We start from the raw sequence: 15,209 nt of genomic DNA, 5'->3' as shown, positions 1-15,209 counted from the left end.
GTTCATACGCTGTTCGATGTACTCTATTAATCTAATAAATAGCGGACATGACGTATGATGCGAACGGCCAGGGGGCGTTTTTATCAAATAAACGAGCGTATGTTTTGCTCGCTCGTTCAGACATGGAGGCGGCAACAGACCGCAAAGAGCGAGCGGTTCATTTGAATAGCCACCCCCTTTTTCTGAACGAGCGAGCGCTAATTGCGAGCGGCTCTGAATCAGGCCCTTAATGTTGTGGCATTTTAGAAGGAAGATTGTTTTATATGGTATTAAATGGTTAGCATACTGCCTCACAGAGCCGGAGGGTAGGGGGTAATGTGTGCTGATGTATTGTTAGGTCTGTGTGGTTGTGTTTGTCAAAAATGTAAAGATGTAATAGTCCCAATTATGTTTAAAACTGTTAAATCTATATGTGAGACACAATGCTCTGGATAGTAAACATACATGATGAGATTCGTTTTGTGGCGTTGAAGGGGTTAGGGTGTAGGTTACTTCTGCAGGGAGCACCTCCCGTGCATACCTGGTCCTCCCAGCCTTGACGTACTGTACATCCCCCTGGGTAGCTTCTATGTAGCTTAGGGATGACCCTCTGGTGTGCTTGCTGCGCGGTGTCCCACAGTTAAGATCACTTACACCAAAGGAATGTAGTGTCCAGATGCTACTGGAGAAGGTGGAGGAGGTGACAATCAGATCTCTGGCCCCTGCCTATGGTTTAGTTGGTCCTTTTGCCAAGTACCCAGCTGCCGGCTTTCAGCGTCACAGTGCTGGAGCCATAGACACCATTCCGACCAAGGCACTGGGTAGATTTTGTTAGTTCTCACCATGTTTAAGTGGGATTCCTTTGGGCATTCTGGTTTTCTCCCAGTCGAAAAACTGACTATGCCTCGGACATGCGTTCAGGGTTGGCAGGGGAGGCAGAGCCTCCCCTATCATACTATCTGTCATGCTCCAGAGTTTTCATACAAAAACTGTGTTTTAAACTTTTTATACATGTGTGCCTCCCCAGCTATTGACCTCACCACACTTCACTGGACTATACTGTTAGGGTAATTGCCTGCTGACAAAAATGGACTCTAGTATATGTAGGTGCATACCTCCCAACTGTCCCGCATTCAGCAGGACAGTCCCGTTTTTCTGGGACTGTCCCGCTGTCACACCCGCGGGTCGCAGTGTCCTGCTGTGGGGGGGAGGCTGGGGGGAGCACACACTGTGTGCAATGTGGGAGCAATTAGTACTACTTGCAATTATCTCTGTTTTGGACATAGTGTTACTGGAGTTTGCAGATGACAATGGTGGTGTCTGCAGGGGTACAAAATACTCCATGTTCTGCATATTGGGGGTACTGACAATGGTTTGCAGGCAAGGGATGCCTCATATTACAGCCACATGCAAACATTAGATTGTGTTTGTGGGACAAGATATTGAAACGGAACTGAAGCCATACAAAGGAGGCATTTGAGGGTCTTTCCCCCTGGTTTGCGAATTATCACATAGCCTTTTACACTATGTAAAAGAAATTGTAGGAGTGGCAAAGACCAGGCCTCGGCCTATGCATTCAATGGGCTGCTGGTCTTCTTCACCCTAGGAGAACGCTACACAGAAAACGGCATTTCACTTGCATTTTTTTACCAATACTGAATAAAAACAATATTAATAATTTATCAATTAATAATCTTCTACTGTAGGAAGAAAGGGAGTACACTGGGGATACAAATAGCAGCAGATTTGGAGGGGATGCCCCTCTATGTTAAAATGCTCACTTCTTCTGCTTTTGATGATTCGTTGAACGTCCTGTATTCCCAAGAGAAGGTCACATCCTCAAAGCCGATGCAGGTGGTGAATATACAAGGCAGGTAGACATCTGTTCCATTCCGGGCTTTGATCTGAGAGTGCTTGTCCAAGGATACCTCTAGTGTGAAGCACGTATGGGCAAGTAACATAGCTGGGGGTAGATATAAGTGTTAATCATCATGTTTACATGAGGCAACTAATACATAATAATTTATGTGGCTTGTTCCTGTAATGCAAATAGCATGTAATACAGTAAGTCATACCTAAATAATAATAATATGGGGCTCCCTCGTATGTTTTTCAGAGGTAACCCTTTTTTTTTCTACATAAAATACATATTTTTCCATAATGTAAGTTTCTGATAAACCCAAATTAACAACACAAGTGGGAATATGTGCCTGTGGTGGTTTTACTTTACATGGGACCTAAAAGAAAGTATTTGTTGTACTATGGGGACAATTCAATTCAGCGCAAAGCTGAATAGATCTGGGAAGGAGTTCCCTGAGCTATTCAATTGACCGCACTGTTAAGTCCGACTACAGGATTTCTGCTCGCATTTTACCCTGAGGGTGCCACAGCACAGGAAGTTTAACTTTAGCCATTCAGTGGTCATCATCCTAGCCATGTGGCTTGGGGTCCCTGGCCATAGATTATGTTCAAATAAGTGAATAGACTGCATATGTTTTTATTGTATATAATGTAGTATTGCTTGCTCTCTCCCATCTAGCTAATATTTAAAAAGGGGAAATAATTACTGAGAGGTGTAACAAGTGCAGAAAAGGGTGTACAAAACTTATTACATATAGAGAGGGCGGGGGACGGTGCGGAGTGCCATCGAGTCTGCTTCTTCATGCTCCAAAGATATAAATCCAGATTCAATTTTAATGTCAATAATATGGTCAAATCGGCAGTTTAACAACAACTGAAGAACGACATTAGGAGTAGATTTACTAAAGTGCAGGTTTTTAGAAGTGGGTTGTTGCCTATACCAACCAATCAAATTCTAGCTATAATCCACTAGAAGGTGCTATATATATGTTAAGTAGAATCTGATTGTCAGGATTCTGCCTGGGATGGTTGTTACTTACCGCTGCACCAGCTTCCCCTCACTAGGGAGAGCAGTGAGATGTCAGGTGCAGCGGTAGGTGACTTGCTGAGTATTCTCCCCGGGGTCCAGGTAACTTCCACGCAATTCTCCATATTGGATTCCTGCGGCGGTGGTCAAGGACGCAGCCATCCTAGCTGAATCACCTGATCCTTATCCAGTGGTAGCTGTGTCAGTTCTCAGTTGACTTGCTCCTCCAATGAACAGCTAGCTACCTGAGGGTATAAACAGGACTCCAGGTAACAGGAAGTTTCCTGATCAACTTTGCTATTTCCTAGATAGTTGCTATTTGCTTCGTTCCAGGCTTCACATGCAATCTTCCTGAAACTCTTCCCAGCGTTATTTCCATTGTATACTCAGTATATCACCTATGTACTGAGCCCTAGAGATTATTTACAGTGTTCACCCTGCACTCGGATTCCAGCCTGTTCTCAGAACATCTCCCAGTACAGATTCCTACTCAAGCACTACTCCGGTGCTTGCCCTGCGACAAAGAACCTCATAGTGTACTCAGTATATAACCTAAGTACTGAGCCCTAGTGGCTAGTTACAGTGTTTACCCTGCATTTGGATCTTCAGTCTGTTCTTGGAACTTCTTCTCTACTGGTGCATACATACTGTGTATTCTGTACGCACGACTGTGTACAAACACTGAACCACTCTCCGGTGTATCTGGATTCGCACGCAGTGTACTCGGGGCCTGACTCAGACCCGCTCGCAAGCGCTGAGCGCTCGCAAGCGGGTCGATGGTGCCCTAGTGCACATGCGCACGACGGAGGGAGCTCCGTCGTGCGCATGCGCGAGACCCACATAGCGACGGCCGAGCCGTCGCTATGGGTCTCACACCAAAGGGGATGTGCTGTCGATGGTGAGTGACAGCACGCCCCCTTTGGTGGGCGTGCTGGGGGCGATGCTGCCCAGACGGAGGCGTTCCCATGGGAACGCCTACCGTCTGGGGCCGGCCCCACTGACATCACTAGTGATGTCAGTGGGAGTGCTTTTGGCTCTGATAGAGCCAAAAGCACTCCTGGGCTTGCGGCAGCGAGACCCTACCGCAGGGTCTCGTCGCAAGCCCGATGGTCGCGATGGTCTTGACCATCGCGACCATCTTTTTGGCCGCTCGCATAAGCTGTGGGTGGTCACCCACAGCTATGCGAGTGGCCAGGAGGCCGCTCCAATTTTAGGTAGGAGGGCCCTGATTCAGAGCGAGCGCTCTTGTCAGAGCGTCCGGCTCTGAATTAGGCCCTCGGTACGCACAGTAGTGTAGAAGTATGGATCCTCATTCTCCTTCAGTGTCAGCAGCAGATCCTCATTCTCCTTCAGTGTCAGCAGCTTATCTTCATTCTCATTCAGTGTCAGCAGCGTATCCTCATTCCCCTTCAGTGTCAGCAGCGTATCTTCATTCTCCTTCAGTGTCAGCAGCTTATCCTCATTCTCCTTCAGTGTCAGCAGCCTCATTCTCCTTCAGTATCAGCAGCTTATCCTCATTCTCATCAGTGTCAGCAGCAGATCCTAATTCTCCTTCAGTGTCAGCAGCTTATCCTCATTCTCCTTCAGTGTCAGCAGCAGATCCTCATTCTCATCAGTGTCAGCAGCTTATCCTCATTCTCCTTCAGTGTCAGCAGCGTATCCTCATTCTCCTTCAGTGTCAGCAGCGTATCCTCATTCTCCTTCAGTGTCAGCAGCTTATCCTCATTCTCCTTCAGTGTCAGCAGCGTATCCTCATTCTCCTTCAGTGTCAGCAGCGTATCCTCATTCTCCTTCAGTGTCAGCAGCGTATCCTCATTCTCCTTCAGTGTCAGCAGCGTATCCTCATTCTCCTTCAGTGTCAGCAGCTTATCCTCATTCTCCTTCAGTGTCAGCAGCAGATCCTCATTCTCCTTCAGTGTCAGCAGCTTATCCTCATTCTCCTTCAGTGTCAGCAGCATATCCTCACTCTCCTTCAGTGTCAGCAGCCTCATTCTCCTTCAGTGTCAGCAGCAGATCCTCATTCTCCTTCAGTGTCAGCAGCTTATCCTCATTCTCATCAGTGTCAGCAGCTTATCCTCACTCTCCTTCAGTGTCAGCAGCATATCCTCACTCTCCTTCAGTGTCAGCAGCTATTCTCACTCTCCTTCAGTGTCAGCAGCGTATCCTCATTCTCATCAGTGTCAGCAGCTTATCCTCATTCTCCTTCAGTGTCAGCCGCTTATCCTCATTCTCATCAGTGTCAGCAGCATATCCTCATTCTCCTTCAGTGTCAGCAGCATATCCTCATTCTCCTTCAGTGTCAGCAGCATATCCTCATTCTCCTTCAGTGTCAGCAGCTTATCCTCATTCTCCTTCAGTGTCAGCAGCATATCCTCATTCTCCTTCAGTGTCAGCAGCTTATCCTCATTCTCATCAGTGTCAGCAGCATATCCTCATTCTCATCAGTGTCAGCAGCATATCCTCATTCTCCTTCAGTGTCAGCAGCTTATCCTCATTCTCCTTCAGTGTCAGCAGCTTATCTTCATTCTCCTTCAGTGTCAGCAGCAGATCCTCATTCTCCTTCAGTGTCAGCAGCTTATCTTCATTCTCCTTCAGTGTCAGCAGCTTATCCTCATTCTCCTTCAGTGTCAGCAGCTTATCCTCATTCTCCTTCAGTGTCAGCAGCTTATCTTCATTCTCCTTCAGTGTCAGCAGCAGATCCTCATTCTCCTTCAGTGTCAGCAGCTTATTCTCATTCTCCTTCAGTGTCAGCAGCTTATCCTCATTCTCATCAGTGTCAGCAGCTTATCCTCATTCTCCTTCAGTGTCAGCAGCAGATCCTCATTCTCATCAGTGTCAGCAGCTTATCCTCATTCTCCTTCAGTGTCAGCAGCGTATCCTCATTCTCATCAGTGTCAGCAGCTTATCCTCATTCTCCTTCAGTGTCAGCAGCTTATCCTCATTCTCCTTCAGTGTCAGCAGCTTATCCTCATTCTCCTTCAGTGTCAGCAGCAGATCCTCATTCTCCTTCAGTGTCAGCAGCTTATCCTCATTCTCCTTCAGTGTCAGCAGCGTATCCTCATTCTCATCAGTGTCAGCAGCTTATCCTCATTCTCCTTCAGTGTCAGCAGCTTATCCTCATTCTCCTTCAGTGTCAGCAGCTTATCCTCATTCTCCTTCAGTGTCAGCAGCTTATCCTCATTCTCATCAGTGTCAGCAGCTTATCCTCATTCTCATCAGTGTCAGCAGCTTATCCTCATTCTCCTTCAGTGTCAGCAGCAGATCCTCATTCTCCTTCAGTGTCAGCAGCGTATCCTCATTCTCCTTCAGTGTCAGCAGCGTATCCTCATTCTCCTTCAGTGTCAGCAGCGTATCCTCATTCTCCTTCAGTGTCAGCAGCTTATCCTCATCCTCCTCGTGTCAGCAGCTTATCCTCATTCTCCTCGTGTCAGCAGCATATCCTCATTCTCCTTCAGTGTCAGCAGCTTATCCTCATCCTCCTTGTGTCAGCAGCTTATCCTCCTCCTCCTCGTGTCAGCAGCATATCCTCACTTTCCTCCAGTGTTAGTTACACAACTTACTCCTCATTGGATTCCCTTTCTCTGGTCTCCCACAGTACCACTTCAGGAAGTATTTCCATTATGCTTACGCTGTACTACTGGTACAGAGATTATACTACCAGTGGGCCATAGCGGTGTGTCTTTCTCCATTCCCACTCGCATTGGATTCCTGACCAAGGGACCACATCCTGCCTGCTGGGTACAGCTGAAACCCATATCCCGCTTGGAGGGGTCACTGGCGAACACCTCGCCCCTGATTCCTTCCTTAAGCCGGGACCACAACTTTCAGCCCATCAGTAGGGGACTCCATGACGCGAAGATTGACACTGATTGGTTGCTATGGGCAACATCTCCACTTTTATAAGCCCACACTTTAGTAAATATTAGCCTCTGCCTGGAAAATCTGGTCCTATGTTTTTGGAGCGCGTCTAAGAAATGAGCATAACATCCTTTAAGCGTGCGGTAAGTCTAATAGGTTTCTTTCCATCTATCCTTGCGTTCCCAAAACTTAGGTATATGTGATTTGTTATGCACTTCTGCACCACAACCCTTTAATAAGCCGACTGTTAGTGGTCAAATTAGTTCTATTCATTAATGAAATAGATTTCAGTCTTTATCGTATGGAGGTTATGGAGGTATAATAGAGGCTATTTTTATCTACCTTATGGGCAGCTACTTCCAGGAAACATCAGTCAATGTCTATTAAAGCCCCAGAGAAAAGTAGGAGGAATAAAGGACAACAGGGAGAACATGTGAAGAGTATGAAACCCATTAAAGAATCAATACTATCTCCAACAAGGACAGAAGCAGAATGACGTAACAGGATTGCACTGCTCATACAGACGGTGAGACGTATTACTGGGCAGTTTAATGTGTTTAAGTAAATTAAATAAATAATGAAAAAACTTAAGTTGTTTCAATGCATTAACTGAAGATGGGGCCAGCTGCAGAAGCACTGGTGACGGGCGGTGGTCCGGAGAACGCAGGCGTTATAATGCCGCTATAGGGGCGTGCATAATTAAGGCAGTGCGGCGGCATACGCAGCCATACCGTAAGCTGTACACAGGAAGCGGACAAAATGCTGCGGCAGGTCAGGTCAACCAATATTATGCTAATGATTCCGATGATTCTCGATGTTACCGATGTTTACGCTATCTTCCATGCTGATTAGTAAAGGGAGATGGGTGGCTTAATATGGGGCTGGGCGTCTGCATCTTGTGCTGCGGTCTCTGTGCGTGTGCATTGATTAGAATATTCTCGCAGCGGACGGGTGCGTGCGTCTGATAGCGTGCGTTCCTTGCTGAATCAGGCTGTATGTCCACAACACAGAGGGGCTGATTCAGATTGGTTGCTATTGTGGCAGGAGCCGCGTCTTTGCACGCAGCAGCTGTGTGGCAATATGTACATGCCGCAACAGGCGTCTGTTGTAAAAAGACGCCTCCTGCCGGCTTCTCTGATCTGTTGCTACATCCAAAGATGGAGCATCTGATCAATAAAGTGACCGTCAGACATCTGAGGTTACTCAGGATGTTCGGGGCCAGTATAGCTGGCTTGTTAATCATGCTGCAGTTTTTGGGCACTGCGACCAGCATTGCAGAAACAGATCTGCACATGTGCTGTGTGCGGCTCTGTAAACATCCGAGATCTGCAAACATCTGAGATGTACGTAAATATCGAACTTACGTACGTCTATGAATTAGGCCCAGAATTAGGGCCACACACTAATGATCTCAATTCATTAGATTTAAGCTTTTTCCTTTACAGACTGTCAGGTTCTCGATATGATCTGATAAGATTAACATTAAATTTATAAGAATTGTAGGCAACTCATACAGCAGCTTCCATAGCAAAGCATGATGAAGGCAACTTAGGTACCTGGCAGCAATTGTCCAAACTGCAGCTGATGTAGAGGTTCGTTATGTAATAAGTAAATAAGTTGTGTAAAGATGCTGTCTTCATAAAGAGGTGTAACTGGGTTGTAAAGGGATGTTATGACGTAGGTAAAGCTCTGTGAGGCTGTATGGATGTAACCTCTGGCTATGTAGGGTGGGACATAAGAGGAAATACACCTGTTTAGAGTAGGGATGTGCAGGCTCGGATTAGTTCGGATTTTCACGCCAAATCCAGATTTTTCCGACCAAAAATAGGGTCTCAGAAAGAGGAATAACGTCATATTTCATGGACAAACATCATCATTCCTGGACAAAAGTCCATGAAAGATGTTTGTCCATGAAAGATGACATTTTGCCTCTTTCTGAGACCCGATTTTTGGCGGGAAAAATATGAATTTGGCGGGTAAATCCGAACTAATCCGAGCCTGCACATCCCTAATTTAGAGGCAGATATTTTGTACCTGGTATAGGGTAGATGCAAGTGGGCACTGATGATGACGAGTAGCAAACCAGATGCCCACGTAGAGGTGGTCACATCGCAAGATGCTTACAACTTTGCACACTGGCATAAGCGCTGATTTTGAACAATGTACGACCAACCCATTCCAACTTTTCATCAAAATCAACGTTATTTATAAAACACCACTAATTCTGCAGCGCTGGACAGGCAGATTTACAGAGTGGTGTGTAGAGGAGGTGGACTGGCAAGAGAGAGAGGTCAATCTTGCCTCAGTATTAAGGATAGATTCTAAGGTAGAGAGCCAGTAGGGGAGAAGGCCAGATTAAAGGAAACTGCAATCATTTGGGCAAGAGAATGGATCAGTGGGAGTATTTGGCAGCATCCTGAGTCAGGAAGTGGAGTATTTTTGGCAAAATTGAGAAGGTAACTGGATAGGGTTAGAAGTTTTCAACTGTGAGGGAGACATAGGGAGGTGTAGTGGCTCCCAGAGGAAGTGGGAGGAGATGATCAACTGTTTTTTGTTCATGTTATGTTTGAATTAGCGCTTGAACATCCAGGTAGAGTTGGCAGAGAGGCAGTTAGAAATGCAGGATAGGTCAGCAGAGGAGAGGTAGATTTGAAGTCATCAGCATAGAGGAGGTACTGGAAGCAAAAGAAGCATATGAGTTTACCAATAGAAGAGGTGTATAGATAAAAGAGCAGGGGGCTCACGACAGAGATTTGTTATACCCTAACGATAGAGCGATAGAAGTAGAGAGTCTGAAGGAGCTTTCAAAAAGGTAGGAAGAGAACCTGGAGAGGACAGTGTTGTGAAAGCCTAAGCAGTTAAGGCTTTCAAGGAGAAGAGGGTGGTTGACTGTGTCGAAGAGCTGCAGAGAGGTCAAGGAGCAGGGAATGGAGAATAGGCCCTATGGGGCAAATTTACTGAAACTGATTTTGGGTGATTTTCTCCAATATCCAAAATAGAGATTTACTAAAGGCAAAACCGATGGAAATTTGCATGTCAAACACAATTTTAGATGGCATTAGACCATTGGTCAAAACATTGTATGCTTTACATAGACCGCAATAGAAATCACATATTTACTAAGAATCGGGTTGTTAAAAACTAGCAAAATCACAGCAAAATCACAGCTCAATAGAAATATTAAATAGACCTGCCTATGAGCGGCAGGTTTATGAAAAGCACTGCACAGATCATACTGATCTGGAGATACGTTCAATATCCGGCAGATGGGGTCCGGCGGTCAGAATGCTGGTGCCGGATTCCCGACACCTGTAAAAATCCCGACGCCGGCATCCCAACTGCCGGAAACCCGAAGGTAAGTAGTGTGGTTAGGGTTAGGCACTAGAGGGAGGGTTAGGTTTAGAATGCGGGGAGAGGGGATGTTAGGTTTAGGGTGCGGGGAGAGGGACGTCAGGCTTAAGCACTAGGACAAGAAGTTAGGTTTAGGCACCGAGAAGGGAGGGTTAGGTTAGGGAGAGGGGGATGGTACCGACCGACAGGTGGCGGTATCCTAACCATGTAGGTATGCCAGTGTCGGGATTTTGAACGCCAGGATCCCGAACGCCGGCATCTCGTACCCATCCCCTGATCTGTGCAGATTTTGGTATATTAAAGAATAAAATAAGGGTTAATATTAAAAAAAATTATTGGAGTCCAACCCCAAAAGTATAACTAACTAGGGACCTCTGAGCCCAGTCTCGTACTTGAAAATGGGATAGGGAGGGGGACCAGTGTGGGGTCTCCCCGTTTTTCCAGTAACCAGCACTGGGCTGAACCAGCTGGGAGGCTTACACTATTGCAGCGAGACACACATTGTTGGGTCCCTACACCATAATTTAAAACCATTAGGGGAAGTGCTGATTGGATGAGAGCTCCGACTCCCACGCTCTAAGCCAAGAAGCATATACCCCATTCATTCTAATGCCGGTGACCACCATGGAATGACCTCCATTTCGCATATGTACTGTACATCTGAGCATCAGCCATCTGAGTAAACCTAAATTTACTCAAAATGGCCACCTCCTTCCTGCTTGCGAGGTCAGCGCCGCCCCGTACACTCCCCAAAAAGGCCATAGCACGTCAATCATGCTGCGCTTAGTGGAGACTGTGACTACCATCACATTCAGTGATCAGCACATGTGCAGTACAGATCCAATCATTAAATATCAAAGTTGAGCTTAAACCTTTGGGTTTACATACAACTCTGAATGAGGCCCATGGTTTGCTAAGGTGCAAAAATAAGGCCCTAGGTGAACAGACATAACCTTTCGGCAGAGGACCATCACTGTGTTACAACTCAAGCCCATTGCCAGATTTTTGTGTCTTGGTAAATAAAAAAAACTACTGGTACACCAGTAAAGTCCTGCTGTCTCCGGGAACAGGGCCCGATTAAGACCTGCTCACTAGGCTGCGTTCGCTTGTAGCTGGTGATGGTTCGCAATCTGTAACGTGTACGCATCACAGTGCGCGTGCGCGAACTAGTCCAGGCGATCGGGAAGCGGTCACTCACCACGCATAGACTGCTCGCTAGACTGAATGACAGGACAAGCCGTTTGTGGGTGGTAACAGGGGTTGGTCGATGGAAACGGGGGTGTGGAGATGCGACTGCAGGCGTACTTAATTAACATAGAGCGTCATAGTACACGTCACTTGGTTGAAAATCACACTGAATCAGTGCTTGCGGTAGGGTATGGTCAGCCACAAGCGCTGCAATCGCATCTGATGGTACTCAATGTTTCCGGTGGTTGCATACACTTCCTGGAGATGACGTGCCTTAGTGGGTGTCTTAAGACAGGCTGGTGGGCGTCTGCATACACAGAGCGATCGCACGCCAAGCCATAGTGCCGTGTGATCGCCTGCCTTTGCTGAATTTGCATACGCTGGGTGCGAGCGTACGCATCTAGCGAGCGGGTCTGAATCGAGCCCTCAGTCTTGCCGCCCCCAGGATCAGTGCAGCCTATCCCGCTACATTGATACTAAGCGCCCAGTCTTGTTGGCTCCGGAACACATAAAGCCACCTGCATAAGGACGCCCGCCTTACCTTACACACATCCGTAATACTTTGCAAGTCTGCGAAACCACCGGTAACACTGAGTACAATCGAAACCTCACGTACACTTGCACAAGGTCTGACTTTACTCAGAAATCGCTAACCTCATCTCACGCAGTGAAAGCCCAAGTCTCGATGTGACTAATTTATGCACGCCCCTGCAACCGCGTTCAAACGCACTGGCATGCCTGCGTTTTGCCGAACCACCCCCCCATCACCTCCCCCCAAACAGTACTTCCTGTCAATCTCTCTGCGATGGGTCTGCGCAGTGCTGATCGCAGTGGCTGGTTCACGTACGCGCAATGCGATGCATACGCATGCGCTGAACGCAACAAACAGCTGATTGTGTGCGTAATCGCAGTTGCGTTCCTTGCTGTATCAGGCCCAGAGACAGTAAGTCTGCGGCACTTGCCTTTCTATTTACCGCTACAGCTTCAACCTAATTATCTCTGCATGTTTAAAGGATTGGGGCTGTAATTAATACCGTAGCAACGGAGCTATCCATAACAAGGCTTAACTTAAGATTATATTTTGACGGAAGATTTGGTTCCTTGGTGATTTTATTTAGGACCGCAGGAAATCGCCTATATTTAAGCTGCTGACAATTTATCTTTGAAAAAACAGATTGTCGTTTGATCTACAGTATGTCATATGATACATTAATACCATATTTTTTTTATACTGTTTTGATCTACCGTGGGATCAATAAAAAGTTTTTACAAACAGGGAATCCTTACAAATAAGGGTTCTATAATTAAAAGGATTTCGGTGTGTAATCTTTGATTATTGCATATTTCGGCAGGGACAATATATTGGATACTTTTTGAGACTAGGAGACTGATTCATTGTTTGTTTTTATGTTTTTCTTTTGTTATATTGTAATATTTTAGATGCTACTTTTTATCCAGTAAATAAACTGTATTTTACGGTGAACCATCAGTATCCTGCTTCAATTGCGCAGTTCTTAGTGAGTTTAGTGGTTTATATTTTCGAACCTCAGCAGAAGGTTCAGTGAACTGCGTTTGAATCAGCCAGGCACCAGGTCTGTAACTCCTTGTGATTTGTCTTTGTGTAAATAAAAACCTAACCTATGCTTTCAGTTATAGAAGAAAGGTTATTGAGCAGCTTGTAAGCTGGCTTTGGACATGATCATTAGACAACGTTTGAAAATGTAAGGCCTTGTAGGACAATAAAGGGGCCAAACTGGATAAATCATCTTGTGGCATTATGCACTTTACTTTCCACCACCTCCACTGGCACAGATTCAGCACAAAGCCCAGCAGTGACCCCATGGGACACAGAACTATCGCATTGCCCCAGGAAGGTGATGGTATCTGCAGTCCTGACAGCCATATACAACTCCAATTCCAGGACAGTCACTACCGTACAGTATTTCACTTCCTGAGTCAAAACCTTCTTCAAGGTGATCACAAAGCGATGCGGATGGTTGGCATGAGAGGAACTCTATATATAAACTAATAGGAATAAGGCACCTTCTTGTGCATAAATAGTAGACGAAATACTATAATTATATAGTGGTGCAATTAAACTACGTACCAAAAATAAATGCATAAATGACTTATCTGATATGGCTTTCAGTGCCAGATTAAGGTCCACATGGGACCGCTGGTGCTAAAAGTCTTTGAAAAAAAAACGGGGAAATGGCGAAAAAAAGTGCACAATTGGGGTTTAGGGGTGCCGGCTTAAAAAAATTAGCCTGCACCCCTGGGAGTATCATTGAAAAAAAAAGCTGTGTCAAAAAAAGGTTAAAATAAAAATCGGGACACCCCAAAAAATGTACTTTAATTTTGGGGGTGAAAAAAAAAATAGGGGAACAAAAAGCTAAACTAACAAAATTAATTCTAGTGGGGTCCCCAAGTATGCGGAAGGTGTTTTCTTCATTGCGCAGAGTAGCGGCAGGTGCATTTTTGCAGAATTTTTTTAAATAACTTTAGGTACTTAAAAATATGCTCACCCCCATTTTCATGTACCCCAAATTTGATAGGAATAACTCATTTAAAAAAAAAAAAAAATGTAAGTGCTATTCTTCATCACTTCTTCATAGCCGCAAAAAAAACACCTGCCGCCGCTATTTAAAAACCCTAATTACCTTCAGCAGGGTAAAACGGGGGTACCCACAGTGATCCCAAATGTCAGGACATCATTAGGGGGTCCCAGGATGAATTCCCGAAAATTCCCCTATTTTTCCTGATACTTACCTTTCCGCAGGCTCCTGTTTTCGCCGGCTCCAAATTGAATATGGGGATACTTTATCCTCAGAAAAGCTCCGATGTGGAGTGAAAAGTCCAGCACGGACTTTTCGCTCCCTAATTGAATATGGCCCACGGTCCATTGAGTGGGCGTTATGGGAGTGTTGTGGGCATGTCAGGCATAGGAGGCCATGGTCAGACAGAGACACTGCAGATGCCATAGGGCTGGAGCAAGCCTGGATGGTGTGAACAATGGTGGCGTATAAGGATGCATCATTATTACTGCATGTCTGGGCACTAAAAATGGACGTCTCAGTTCTTGCATGTTCGTCTGCACAGATATACACAAGGGATGGAGTTTCTAGTGGCATTTGCATAAAGGCGCAGATGGGTGACCGCCAATAGATGCTGCTGCCTGCACTTATGCATGCGACTCATCAAATCAGGCCCTATGCCACATTTTAGTGCCCCAGGTACACATTATGCCACATGGTAGCGCACCCCAAGATGCATTATGCCACTTTGTAGTGGCCCCGTTACACATAATGCTACTTTGTAGTGCCCACGGTACACTATATACCACTGTGTCCCAGTACATCTATGCAGCATCGCAGTGTCCCCTAATACATATAATGCCACATCGTTATGCATCCGAAACACTTTATTTTTCATTCCAGTGCCCCAGATACACATTATGCCACATTGCAGTGTCCCCGATACACAAAAATACACACAAGTCGCTACTCACCTCGCTACTCGCCTATAGTGCGTAAAACATATGCTATAACATGTACATGTGAACCCTGATGTGTGTGTGTGTGTGTGTATATATATATATATATACACGCACACACACCCACACATATATTCATATATACTACATAATAATTGTGTAACGCCATCACGTCTCCTCAATGCAGGAGCCCCAATGGCTCCCACTGTGAGGGAGACGGGTCAGCGTTAGTAGAGGATCAGCTGTTTGGGTAAGTATGGTGGCTGTGATGTCGGAACGGAGCCGTGATTAAGTGGGTGGGGACAGAGTTGCAACAGGGGGTGTTGGTGGAATGGAGCCACGCAAGGGAGGAGGGCAGCAGAGAGGGGGTGGGGCTGAGCAGGGGATTGAGACAGAGGCGCTGGCTAAATTAGTATAGATATATATAGATATATATATATACATACATTTACA

General features: G+C 45.9%; 1 protein-coding gene across 3 annotated transcripts in view; it reads right to left on the bottom strand.

Moving 5' to 3' along the window:
- Positions 1-15,209, bottom strand: part of SCN4B (sodium voltage-gated channel beta subunit 4) — a 95,255-nt gene that overhangs the window by 26,694 nt on the left and 53,352 nt on the right. For all 3 annotated transcript variants that reach the window (XM_088455982.1, XM_088455981.1, XM_088455983.1), the window contains one exon: positions 1,761-1,942. In XM_088455982.1, the coding sequence (XP_088312108.1) occupies positions 1,761-1,942 (182 nt within the window). The remainder of the gene's footprint in view (positions 1-1,760; positions 1,943-15,209) is intronic.

The sequence above is a fragment of the Taudactylus pleione genome, unplaced genomic scaffold (genome assembly GCF_031769625.1).
Source record: "Taudactylus pleione unplaced genomic scaffold, aTauple2 ptg000683l, whole genome shotgun sequence".
In the NCBI taxonomy this organism is placed as follows: Eukaryota; Metazoa; Chordata; class Amphibia; order Anura; family Myobatrachidae; genus Taudactylus; species Taudactylus pleione.
The sequence above is the reverse complement of the archived record's forward strand: the minus strand, read 5'-3'. Positions and strand labels throughout refer to the sequence as shown.